A 14,026-nucleotide genomic window follows, 5' to 3' on the forward strand; every position below is an offset into this window, starting at 1 on the left:
CAGAAATACAAAGGATCATGAGCGATTACTACAAGCAGCTATATGTTTATTGGACAACCAGGAAGAAATGCACAAATTCTTAGGAAAGCACAACCTTCTGAGACTGAACCAGGAAGAAATAGAAAATATAAACAGACCAATCACAAGCACTGAAATTGAAACTGTGATTAAAAATCTTCCAACAAACAAAAGCCCAGGACTAGATGGCTTCACAGGCGAATTCTATCAAACATTTAGAGAAGAGCTAACACCTATCCTTCTCAAACTCTTCCAAACTATAGCAGAGGGAGGAACACTTCCAAACTCAACCTACGAGGCCACCATCACCCTGATACCAAAACCAGACAAAGATGTCACAGAACAAGAAAACTACAAGCCAGTATCACTAATGAACATAGATGCAAAAATCCTCAACAAAATACTAGCAAACAGAATCCAACAACACATTAAAAGGATCATACACCGTGATCAAGTGGGGTTTATCCCAGGAATGCAAGGATTCTTCAATATATGAAAATCAATCAATGTGATACACCATATTAACAAATTGAAGGATAAAAACCATATGATCATCTCAATAGATGCAGAAAAAACTTTTGACAAAATTCAACACCCATGTATGATAAAAACCCTCCAGAAAGTAGGCATAGAGGGAACTTACCTCAACATAATAAAGGCCATATATGACAAACCCACAGCCAACATCATTCTCAATGGTGAAAAACTGAAACCATTTCCAGTAAGATCAGGAACAAGACAAGGTTGCCCACTCTCACCACTGTTATGCAAGATAGATTTGGAAGTTTTATCCATAGCAATCAGAGAAGAAAAGAAATAAAATGAATCCAAACTGGAAAAGAAGAAGCAAAGCTGTCACTGTTTGCAGATGACATGATACTATACATAGAGAATCCTAAAGATGCTACCAGAAAACTACTAGAGCTAATCAATGAATTTGGTAAAGTAGCAGGATACAAAATTAATGCACAGAAATCTCACATTCCTATACACTAATGATGAAAAATCTGAAAGAGAAATTAAAGAAACACTCCCATTTACCATTGCAACAAAAAGAATAAAATACCTAGGAATAAACCTATCTAAGGAGACAAAAGACCTGAATGCAGAAAAGTATAAGACACTGATGAAAGAAATAAAAGATGATACAAACAGACGGAGATATATACCATGTTCTTGGATTGGAAGAATCAACATTGTGAAAATGACTATACTACCCAAAGCAATCTATAGATTCAGTGCAATCCCTATGAAACTACCAGTGGCATTTTTCACAGAACTAGAACAAAAAATTGCCTAGTTTGTATGGAGACAGACCCAAAAGATCCCGAATAGCCAAAGCAATCTTGAGAAAGAAAAACGGAGCTGGAGGAATCAGGCTTCCTGACTTCAGACTATACTACAAAGCTACAGTAATCAAGACAGCATTGTACTGGCACAAAAACAGAACTATAGATCAATGGAACAGGATAGAAAGCCCAGAGATAAACCCACGCACCTATGGTCACCTAATCTTTGATAAAGGAGGCAAGAATATACAATGGAGAAAAGACAGCCTCTTCAATAAGTGATGCTGGGAAAACTGGACAGCTACATGTAAAAGAATGGAATTAGAACACTCTTTAACACCATACACAAAAATAAACTCAAAATGGATTAAAGACCTAAATGTAAGGCCAGACACTATCAAACTCTTAGAGGAAGACATAGGAAGAACACTCTATGACATAAATCACAGCAAGATCTTTTTTGACCCACCTCCTAGAGAAATGGAAATAAAAACAAAAATAAACAAATGGAACTAATGAAACTTAAAAGCTTTTGCAAAGGAAGCAAAGGAAACCATAACACACACACACACAGACACATAAACAAGATGAAAAGACAACCCTCAGAATGGCAGAAAATATTTGCAAACGAAGCAACTGATAAAGGATTAATCTCCAAAATATACAAGCAGCTCATGCCGCTCAATATCAAAAAAACAAACAACCCAATCCAAAAATGGGCAGAAGACCTAAATAGACATTTCTCCAAAGAAGATATATAGATTGCCAACAAACACATGAAAGGATGCTCAACATCACTAATCATTAGAGAAATGCAAATCAAAACTACAATGAGGTATCACCTCACACCAGTCAGAATGGCCATCATCAAGAAATATACAAACAGTAAATGCTGGAGAGGGTGTGGAGAAAATGGAATCCTCTTGCACTGTTGGTGGGAATGTAAATTGCTACAGTCACTGGGGAGAACAGTATGGAGGTTCCTTAAAAAACTAAAAATAGAACTACCATACGACCCAGCAATCCCACTACTGGGCATATACCCTGAGAAAACCGTAATTCATAAAGAGTCATGTAACACAGTGTTCATTGCAGCACTATTTACAATAGCCAGGACATGGAAGCAACCTAAGTGTCCATCAACAGATGAATGGATAAAAAGATGTGGCACATATATACAATGGAATATTACTCAGCCATAAAAAGAAACGAAATTGAGTTATTTGTAGTGAGGTGGATGGACCTAGAGACTGTTATACAGAGTGAAGTAAGACCGAAAGAGAAGAACAAATACCATATGCTAACACATATATATGGAATCTTAAAAAAAAAAAAGGTTCTGAGGAACCTAAGGGTAGGACAGGAATAAAGATGCAGACGTAGAGAATGGACTTGAGGACACAGGAAGGGGGAAGGGTAAGCTGGGACGAAGTGAGAGAGTGGCGTGGACATAATATACACTCTCAAATGTAAAATAGATAACTAGTGGGAAGCAGCTGCATAGCACAAGGAGTTTAGCTGGGTGCTTTTTGACCACCTAGAAGGGTGGGATAGGGAGGGTGGGAGGGAGACGAAAGAGGGAGACATGGGGATATATGTATACGTATAGCTGATTCACTTTGTTATACAGCAGAAACTAACACACCATCGTAAAGCAATTATACTCCAATAAAGACGTTAAAAAAAAAAAAGCTCAAATATCACATGGGCCAGACAGGTAACATCAATGATATCTGAAATGAAAAAATGGCAACTGATGCTTGACCTTGGTGTTAGGTAGCTGAAGAGATCCTTCAATATATTTCTGTACAACGGAGTGTAATGTGTGTTTTTTAAACGTTCAGAATTAAAATTTTATTTTTTATTTTAATTTTTTTTGGATGCGCCTTGAGGCTTGTGGGATCTTAGTTCCCCCACCAGGAATTGAACTTGGGCCCTCAGCAGTGAAAGCATGGAGTCCTAGCCACTGGACCATCAGGGAATTCCCCAGAATTAAAATTTTTAGATGGGTGAGAAAAACTAATATAAATCAAGCTTTACTAGATTGTCTGATTGTCTTGCATAACCTCTGCGTGAACATACCTAACTTTTGAGGGTATTATCCTGTGTCTCACCATTAGTTTAAAAGTTGTAGCCTCATTCTTGGAAAGTTTGTTTTTCATTTGTGGTAAATTTAGTAACTCTTTGTACCTAATCTTTAAACATAAATGATTATTTAATATCTCCGTTGACAGAGAGAGAGAGAGAGGGAGGATGTGTCTGTGTGTGTGTGTGTGTGTGTGTGTGTGTGTGTGTGTGCGCGCATGTGTGTGTGTGTGTGTGTGATAAGAACCAGTCATAGGGTTCTTTCTGTTGTGTTTTATTTTTTGTTCAGATTTTTTGGAAGCATCATCCCGCATCCCACTGACATAGCTATTCCTCTCCGGAAGTTTTTTTTCCCCCGGAGCAACATCATTTATATTCCTACTTGAGCATTTTGATATCTTGTTTGAGGGACCTAAAAGTAGAGCTTCTAGTGAAATGAATGAGCTGCAGCTTGTTTCCTGACAGGTCTCTCCACTCATAGGTTCAAGGCCTCTAGCTTTCTTTCTTTTTAAAAAAAAAAAATAAATAAATTTATTTATTTTGGCTGCGTTGAGTCTTCGTTGCTGCACGTGGGCTATCTCTAGTTGTGGCGAATGGGGGCTGCTCTTCCTTGCACTGTGCGTGCTTCTCATTGCAGTGGCCTCTCTTGTTGCAGAGCACGGGCTCTAGGCGCGTGGGCTTCAGTAGTTGTGGTGCACGGGCTTAGTTGCTCTGAGGCATGTGGGATCTTCCTGGACCAGGGCTCGAACCTGTGTTCCCTGCTATTGGCAGGCAGATTTTTAACCACTGTGCCGTCAGGGAAGTCCTCCTCTAGCTTTCTTGATCTCATTTGATCTTCATCATTGTAGTGCTGATAGTAAATCACACAGTGGTCACACTTTACTTGGATATATTTCCTTGTATCCTTTACTTGTCATATCAGGATCATGAAAATCCCGCTGCTCATTAACTTTGTAGATTTAAATAGGACCCCTTGCAAAGCACATTGAATAAGCATCAAAAAGCATAACGTGCTCTGTGTGTGAAGGCATCAATCATCTGTCTGTTGCACCCACTCCTGTCATTTTAGCCCTTTCTGCTCTCAGAATTCTGAAAGGGTGGAAAACCGAAAGAGACAGATGAAACGGTTGATTTGTTTAGTTGCAAAATGCAGCTGGGACAGGTAATTAAACAGTCCTGCTCCCACAGAGAAACCTGCAGCCATGTAACATGAAGTCTCAGAAACCCAGCTGTACTCAGATTTAGATGCAGAATGAATATTAGGTAGGCGTCTTTTAGATTGACAGATTCTGTAAACATCATTTCTGGTTTATTTGTTCAGTGTGATGGAAGATGGGGCACGTGTGTTCTGTTCATGGCGCACATTTCTAGGCAGCATGTGGTGTTTATAGATGTCGGGGGGAATAGCCTAGAAGGGCACAGTCCTGTATCTGGTGGGCAAGGCATTCCATGGGTGAGCCTCTGTGGCTCTTCAGTGCTCCAACCTGTTCCTGACATCAGCTGCTCCATAGATGTGGGGAATAGAGCAGGATTGATTAGTAAGGGGCTGGCAGGGGAGACTGGAATCAGTTCCCTCCTTAATCCTTTTATTTTTTTATGAGGGCATGCTATTATATAAGTAGCAAATTGTGTGTACAGCAATGTCTTTTAATTTGGGCACTTATATCTATGCAGAAATTGCTACCACCATCTACTCAGTTGCTCAAACCAAAAATTTTGCAATTACCTTTTTCACTAACCTCCCACAAGCAGTCCCCAGGCAGGCTCTTTGTAGGACTGACTCATTCTTTTTTTTTTTTTTTTTCATCTTTGTTCACCTTTATATCAGTTGAGATGAACTTCTTCCCCTTAATTAAAAAAAATTTTTTTTTATTATTATTATTTTTCATATGCTTATTTTCCATCTGCATATCTTTTTTTTTAAACATTTTTATTGGAGTATAATTGCTTTACAATGGTGTGTTAGTTTCTGCTTTATAACAAAGTGAATCAGTTATACATATACATATATCCCCATATCTCTTCCCTCTTGTGTCTCCCTCCCTCCCACCCTCCCTATCCCACCACTCTAGGTGGTCACAAAGCACCGAGCTGATCTCCCTGTGCTATGCAGCTGCTTCCCACTAGCTATCTATTTTACATTTGGTAGTGTATATATATGTCCATGCCACTCTCTCACTTTGTCCCAGCTTACCCTTCCCCCTCCCCGTATCCTCAAGTCCATTAGGTCTGCGTCTTTATTCCCGTCTTACCCCTAGGTTCTTCATGACTATTTTTTTTTCTTTTATATTCCATATATATGTGTTCTCACCTTAAATGTCCCCATCTCTGTGAAACCTACTCTGACCAACTTTTCAAACAGCCTCCACAGTTGTGTCTGACGTCCTGACCCTGATTAGCTCCTTCATAGCACTTATCACAGTTGGTAACTTGGGGTTTATCTTTCACTTGTTTGTTGTTGCATTGTTTATTGGCTTACTTGTTTTGCTTGTCTCTGCTCACTCTCTTGCTTGTTTATATTGTCTGTCTTCCATCCTAGATGTTAGTTCCAGAGGGTAGAAACTGTTTCTTTTGTTCATCCTGTAATTCCAGCCCAAAGCTCAAATCCTTGCACACAGTTTACACTCTATAAATATATGCTGGATATCATGTCCAAACTAGATTGTAGATCAGTGATATGCTGGGAAATGTCTAGCCCTCAAAAAAAAAAAAAAAGGCAACCCTGATTTGTAGCATTTACCAATACCTGTGGTATAAATAGTTCCACCGTGGCAGATTTCAAGCAACCAAAATGACAGCAATGAACACTGAGTTAGGTAACGATTCACAGTAGCACTTCATTGATGCAGGTTTCTCCATGGGAGCAGGACTATATTGTTACCTGACCTACCTGCATTTAGCGGTAGACAAATCAACCATTTCATCTGTCTTTTTCAGTTGTTCATCCCTTTGGTATTCCCTAAATTCTTAGATAGAGAGTGTTTCCACCATACATGTATAACAGATAGAAGTCACTTCAAGAACATAGATAAAATGTGGTCAAAATAATTAGGAAGTGATGGATTTTGAGTACTTACTACATTTATTTTTAATATTATTTATTTAATTGTAATCTTATAATTTCATATTTAATAATGGCTGTCATTAACAACTGGCTTGCAGAATTCCTGAAAATTGAAAAATCCGCTCTTGTAAGCATACTTTAGCACAGCACTGGGGATGACCTACAGGTGGACCCACTGACCACTCCCTGCCCTAGTGTTTGGCTCATAAACAAAGGAAGGAAGAGAGTTGGAAGAGATGGATGGGTAAAGTGTTATTACAGAAACATTTCTCAGAGTTTTTATTCACCTTTTAGTGCTAAAGAAACTGACCCTAATGTCTCCTAGCTTGATATACAGGATTTGGTACAATGACTAAACAGAATGAGGTGGCAGCAGTGAGAAATAAAGAGATCACAGAGAGGGAACAAGAGTAAAAGCAGTCTTACCCTCACATTGCTAGAATATCTTATTGCCAGAGATGGCTGTAGATCCTGAAGTGCTTGGTGGTCAAGAGCACTTAATTTTCAGAAAATTAGCCCAAGGCCAGGAATCCCTCCTGCCTGTTTTAAGTCATTGAGGCCTTAGTCAGCTGGACGCCTTGCCACTTCACATTTGCCTGTTTGTCTGTAGTGGGATGGAAATGAGCCCCAGGTGGTGTCTGAAGCAAGTGGAACTGTGGAACTCTGAGGACTCAGAGCAGATGACTAAGGGGAGGTGACAAGGATAAGTGATCACAGAGGAAAGGAAATAGGGAAAGAGCCAAGTTGTGGATGCATTGCCACCTTGTGTAGGGTTTTCTCCTTAGCAAATATACAGTTAGAGATGGGCCTGGTATTTTGGATAAACAGACTATTGTAGTACCATTTACCACGTTTGAGTTTATATATCCACAATGAGAAATCATTAGTTCCAATTTTGAAAGTCAGGGGAATGGAGTTTGGTGAATGCCTTTGACCTTTAGAGCCAACAACACTAAGACACTCATCTTTTTACCTTGACATTGGCTGGAGTTTCTTAATGCTTGGCTCATATCTGAACCCATATGAATCCTTCTAAGTCAACAGAACCAATCCTAGAGTGGAATAATGATTGCCTTCCTTATTACACACCCGTACCTCCCCCAAATCAGAAATTGTTCTCTCTTAAGCTGGTGAGATGGAAAAAGACATCTTGAAAGAGGTACCATCTTTCATGGATTAGTTCAGATAACATGTAATGAGCCCATGTTCAGATGCCCGGTACTATTCTAGGGCCTGAGGTTATAGAGAGAAAAGATACCCTCAAGCAGTGGGGGGGCAGTTAAGAAAATAGGAATTTTTTTTTTTACATACATATATAATATATTTATTCTTTTTCAGATTATTTCCATTATTGGTTATTACAAGATATTGAATGTAGGTCCCTGTGCTATACAGTAGGTCCTTGTTGTTTATCTATTTTATATATAGTAGTTTGTATCTGCTATACAAACTAAATCCCAAAGTCCTAATTTATCCCCCTTTTCCCATTGGTAACCATAAATTTGTTTTCTATGTCTATGAGTCTATTTCTAAGGAAAATAGGAATTTTAAAAGCAGTGTATTGTGAGCTGTGATGGAGATGTGTACAGGGTGATCTTGGACCCCAGATGGAAGCAGATTAGCTCAGATATCAGGAAGGGCTTCCTGGAAGTGATACTGCTTTAGTATTGAAGTGTGAGTGGAACTTAGGTAACATAAAGGAGCTAGATGTCCTGAGGGATGGGAAGCCCTGCAGAAAAGTGAAACACAGAATACATACTGGGAACTATAGGAAGTTTGGAGCTTAGAACTGGAGACTTTGTACGTCTGTCTCTCCATTCCCAAGGAATCTGAGAGGACAAGAGTGAGAACAAAATGACAAATGACTTCATGTTTTACTTGAGGCTAGTTTTCCCCTTATTGTCTCTTTTGGGATTTTGGTGATCTGATTCCGGGGATGGGGCTTCTGTGTCAAAAAAAATACTTGATAGAGGATTAACAGCCAGATGTGTCCTTGTCGTGTTTATATTACTGTTCTGTGTTTTGTTTCAGCTGCTGCCCATTCACACTCTGAGGCTCGGCATGGAAGTGGATTCCTTTGATGGGCACCATTATATCTCTTCGATTGCTCCAGGTGGTCCTCTTGATACACTGAACCTCCTACAGCCAGAAGATGAGCTTCTTGAGGTAAAATTTTTGAGAGGAAAAAGACACAGGGCAGGAATTTTTAAGTTGTAGGAGAGTGTGTTCTCACCAGAAATCCACAGAGTTACATCATCAATACCAATGTAATGAGAGCTACTTAGATTGAAAAATAATTGGTGACTGTACTTAACAAAATTGTGTTGTGTACTTGAAAGTTGCTGAAAGAGTAGATCTTAAGTGTTCTTACCACACACATATACAGACACACACACACACAAAATATGGTAACTATGTGAGGTGATAGATGTGTTAACTAACCTCACTGTGGTAATGATTTCACAATATATATATCAAATCATTACATTGTACACCTTAAACTTTTACATGTTATATGTCAATTATATTTCAATAAAGCTGGGAAAAATAAAATAAAGATGAAGAAAAATACTAACAACTTATGTAATGATAAGTGAAGTAGATAACATACTTTCAGTTCATTTTCCCCGTCTTTTGGGACTCCTGAGATGTCCTTTTGAGTGCTTATTTAAATGATTAACTAAGAAAGAAGCTAATGTCCTGTTTTAGTTTGATAGCATAATTAGTATTTTTTTTTCAAAATTCTTTTTAAGAATCTAACCCCTGACCCTTGTTTGGAACATGTAGTCACATTTATTTGCAGGTTTTGTTGATTATTTCTCATAAGGATTAGAGCTGGGTAACCTCAGGCTTATGTGTTACTGACTAGCTTTCAGATTGTCTCCTTGGGACTCCCTCCCCGCCATGATGGCAGCCTCTACTGGGCTCACTCAGGCTTCTCAGCCTCTCTTCAGTCAGAGCAATTCTAGAGCACTTCTGCTGTGACATGACTGCCTTGAGAGATTTTGTTAGATTGGAAAGTTCTATAGCCAACACAGCAGACAAACCAAGCAACAACCCTTAATTTTACAGATAAGAAAACAAGGCATTGATTTCCCCTAACTTTATACACTGGTAGAGTGATGACTTTAGTTTATGTTTTCTAACTCCCATTTCACTGGTTTTTCAATATATCACACTACTTTCTAAGCTTCTAAAAAAAGATACGGGGAATGGTCAAACTTTGAGAAGGCCATGTAGAAGAGGGTTCTCCCAAGTGTTAGATCCACAGGAAGTCCTAGGTTGGGTTTAATAGAGTCAACCTAGTTGCTTTAGCCAAGATTAGAATCCCATGGGCCTTGAAGTAGAGATTTCTCTCTAAAATTTATATTTGCTTAAAGTGGGATGGCAAGAATAGCAAATAGGTTTCTTGCTGGGTTTTTTAAGTAGTGTTCAGTCACCTGGAGGGGTATGTTGAGAACTCCGAGTTGAATTTTGATGTCGGAGAGAAAAGTGCTGTGACTATTGGCAAATTTTATCATAAGCATGGGAGGCCAGGTCCTGTTTTAAGATGTAGTAAATGGCTTATTTTTAGAGGTGTTCAAGGAATGATATTGGGATGCTTATTGTGGATTAATGCCCTAGACTTTACTCTGTCGCTTATGAGTTTTTGGTGCTGAATCATGTCTTTCTCTTCTGATTTGCAGAGTATATGACATAACTTTGTGGTGTCACACATGATAATATGCAGATTGGAGACCATTTGGAAAACATTGCCATAATATGTAGTTATTAGGTATTGAGAAATGAGATATATTTATTTGAGAGATATGGAAATATGAGTAAAAACCAGTTTAGTTTACTTTTTTGTGGTAAATAAACATAACATAAACTGTTTCATTCAAAGCATTTTTAGTCTACAGCTCAGTAGCATTAAGTATAATTCACTACTAGTACCTGGTAGGTGATAAAGAAATGTTGGCTGGATCTGAGTAGAGCAAGTGTAGGTGATCTCAGCCATCAACTGAGTCCTTTGTGCCTTAGCCGAGATTGGAATTCCATGGGCCTTCTCCCTTGTAATAGAATGTGATGTAATGAGGTAGCATGAAGACTGGTTGAATTCCTAAGTATAGATTTCTAGTGAAAGAACTTGGGATAGGGAAAGAAGCACAGGTTTGCAAGTCAGAGAGCTGCTTTTGGTTCTGAGTTTACCACAGCTGAACCGTATGTCCTAGCATGTCACTTTTTTTGAGAATCATTTTCTTCATCAATAAATGCCTACTTCACTCTATGTTTGTGAGGATCTAATGGAATATTGTCCATGTAAAGATAATGCTTTATACATTATCTCACTGTGAGATACTGGCAACATGACCACCGTGAAAAGACATAAGCAACCTTTATAGGATAGGGTTGAATGGGGATTGAATGAAGTAGTGGGACAATACTTGTCCAGTATTATGTACTCTGCAGATGAATACATGTGTATGTGTTTTCTAGTCTCTAGAATAATTGAGACTTGACAGTACTTAAGAGGTTTGAAGAGTCTAGAAAAATATTGTGAACTCTAAAATAAAAATTGGCTTCTTCCAGCTGCATAGCACAGGGAGATCAGCTTGGTGCTTTGTGACCATCTAGAGGGGTGGCATAGGGAGGGAGGGAGGGAGGGAGACGCAAGAGGGAGGGGATATGGGGATATATGTATATGTATAGCTGATTCACTTTGTTCTACAGCAGAAACTAACACAACAATGTAAAGCAATTATATTCCAATAAAGATGTTAAAAAAAAAAATTGGCTGCTTCTGAGCAACTGAATACAGAAATTAAAAAGTCTCTGTAAAGTTAGCCAAATAAACTCCTGAACTGTACGTGTGTGTGTCTGTCTGTCTGTCTGTCTAATGTACTCCTTAGAACTTAAAACTAGGAACACAAATATGCTTCAGGGTTAGAACACTGTGCCAAGTCTCAGCCCAGAGCAGCTATTTACAGCAGCCATAAATCCCCTTAGATAGGAGTTGCTAATGGGAAATGTGACCAATCGCTTTAGCCATATAGAGTGGTGAGGAGGACTACCAGGCATTGCTATAATAATTGGAGACAATTCAAATGAATAAATAATGAGCTAAATAAATATTTAAATGTACACCAAGATAAAAACCTGAAAAGTGATTTTCAAATTTGTTGAAGTAATGTGAAACACAAGCTAAAATATTTGTGCATGAGTAGCATTCCTGCTTTGATTGTATCTATCCGCTTGCTTTATTTTCAGTATGTTACTCGCCATTTGGTTGATTTTAGAACTTTCTGTGCTTATGGCACTGGTTGGCACCGTGGACATGGTGTGACCAGTGGCAAGTACCTCCCTCCCCATTTTTGTGTGAAGATTGACTTGCAGTTCTTCCAGGAAAAACCTTTCGTGTGCTGCTGAACTTGCTATCCTCTGGACCCCTTCCTCAGTCATAAAGTCCTGGGAGACAATGTTTACTTTTCAGGACTAGCTCCCTGAAACACATGTGGGCCTCTTTACTATGTGGTGATTTCTTTGTAAATAATTAAAAGGCAGGGAGATTATGTCTGGTCTGATGGCTAAGTGCTGGGTATGTTACAGGTGAGAGTGGTTCCAAGGGATGAATGACTCTGGGCTCAGACCACCGTTGATGGGATGCTTCCAAAAACCCACTGTGCTCTTATTCTCTGAGCAATTTTGACAGATTTAGTGGAAAGGTTCCTCCCAGGAAAGTCAACCCTGCCAGTTATCTGGACATTAGCACTGCACCTGTCAGAAATTAAGGCCAGACCAGAATTACTTATAAAACTAATAATGCTGCTGAACCCTGCCAGGAAGGTAGGAGTCAGATGTGAAAAGATTATATGTTGCCTGGATTGTGTTTATGCCTCAGCTTTTTGGGAGTGGCAGACAGATGAGCGAGCTCCTTGAGCTAAAGTCATATATATGAAAAATTAGAATAGACTTATGTTTCTAAATCATCTTTGGTGCAAAGAATTGTTACTATGCACTATATATAATATGAAATTTAGATAATCTTTTGGTGATAAGCATTAATCATTAATAAGGAATGGTTGATTATCTTTTTGTTCTTCTAAACATGTGGGACCCTTGTATAAAACAATTTGAAAATCTGACACACTTCTTACCCTTGATGGCTGTGTCAGCAGAGTACGTAAGAATGGATCTGAGGCAAAGTTATGTGTATTTCTTTTCTACAGAGGTGATTTTTCTAGGATGGTATTAAGAGTTTATGGCTGTGAAAGAAAATTGTGAACTGATGCTAAGTTTTGACGGGCAAGTATCCTAGATTTTGTTACCTACACATTGTAAGTTGAGCAGTTTTTAACAGTCTTAAAAATGTGTTAATATCTCTATTGATATGCTTACAAAATGAAAAAGCAAAACGAAGCGGTCTTAAGAAGGCTATCATTGATGTTTAGTGTGTTTAAGGAGAGATGGGGAGTAGATGAGAGAATACAACATTGTAGTATAGAAAGGAGAAAGCAGGGAGGTGTGAAAAATTAGGCAAATCACATACCCCGTAATAGTTGTACTCTGAGCACATTTTATACTTTATTCACCCAAGTTCAGTAAAACTTTAGCCTTAATTTTTATAAATTTTAGGGATTTCTGTTTTTTTGTACTACTAAAATGATTAAATTTAGGCCGTTTGTTTACAGGGAAAATAAAACGATTATCCTGTTTTCACTTTGATAGATTGACGTAAGAAAGAGATTTTTGTTTTTTTTCATTTGGGGCCTCCTCAATTCTGACTTATCCCTTATCTTTCTAGGTCAATGGCGTGCAGCTCTATGGGAAATCTCGCCGAGAAGCAGTCTCCTTTCTTAAAGAAGTGCCGCCCCCCTTCACCTTGGTTTGCTGTCGACGGTTGTTTGATGATGAAGCCTCTGTAGATGAACCAAGGACCACTGACACCTCTCTTCCTGAAATGGAGGTACTAATGAATACTCGCACTGTGGTTCCCATAGGCATGCCCCTTCATCAGGGATGTCCCGAGAGTGTATTGTGATATGAAGGGGGAGGGGAAAACCTTCCTCTTTTGTTTGACAACAGTAGCTCTCAAAGGCAACAATGCATAGCTTTTCAAATTGTTACTTTTCTTTAATGTCATGAAACTTTACTTTTTTTTGGTAACTTGAAAAGTTGGTAACATTAATGTGCATGCACTTTGATTTTAGAAAACCTTTTTTTAGTAATTACCTGAGCTCGTTACTTTTGGCTCCCAGTTCAACTCAGTTCATCTTAACAAGTTTAAGATGTTGGTAAGTATTGAATATATAATGGGCTTCCCTTTTTCAGAGCTTTAAAAACATGAAGATCTATGACCAATTTTGAAATGAGTCTAAAAATTGCTGTAAAAGCCTTTAGAAGGTCAGAGAATAACACTTTCTGTGCCCCTGGTAGTCTTTTTTTTTTTTTTTTAAAGAACATTGTAATTATGAAAACAGTTTTAAGCACATGCTTTTCCAAATTATGTTTTTGTAACTTTTATGTCACTTTTCCCCTTTCCAGACTCTTTTAGATTGTAATTCCATTAACACCAGTTTTGATCCACAGG

At 38.5% G+C, this 14,026-nt stretch overlaps 1 protein-coding gene across 14 annotated transcripts in view; it reads left to right on the forward strand.

The window, feature by feature from the left end:
• Nucleotides 1-14,026, forward strand: part of PATJ (PATJ crumbs cell polarity complex component) — a 349,371-nt gene that overhangs the window by 60,017 nt on the left and 275,328 nt on the right. For all 14 annotated transcript variants that reach the window (XM_036844784.1, XM_036844830.1, XM_036844805.1 and 11 more), the window contains exons 15-16: nt 8,488-8,622; nt 13,241-13,402. In XM_036844784.1, the coding sequence (XP_036700679.1) occupies nt 8,488-8,622; nt 13,241-13,402 (297 nt within the window). The remainder of the gene's footprint in view (nt 1-8,487; nt 8,623-13,240; nt 13,403-14,026) is intronic.

This window comes from Balaenoptera musculus, chromosome 1 (assembly GCF_009873245.2).
Source record: "Balaenoptera musculus isolate JJ_BM4_2016_0621 chromosome 1, mBalMus1.pri.v3, whole genome shotgun sequence".
NCBI lineage: Eukaryota > Metazoa > Chordata > Mammalia > Artiodactyla > Balaenopteridae > Balaenoptera > Balaenoptera musculus.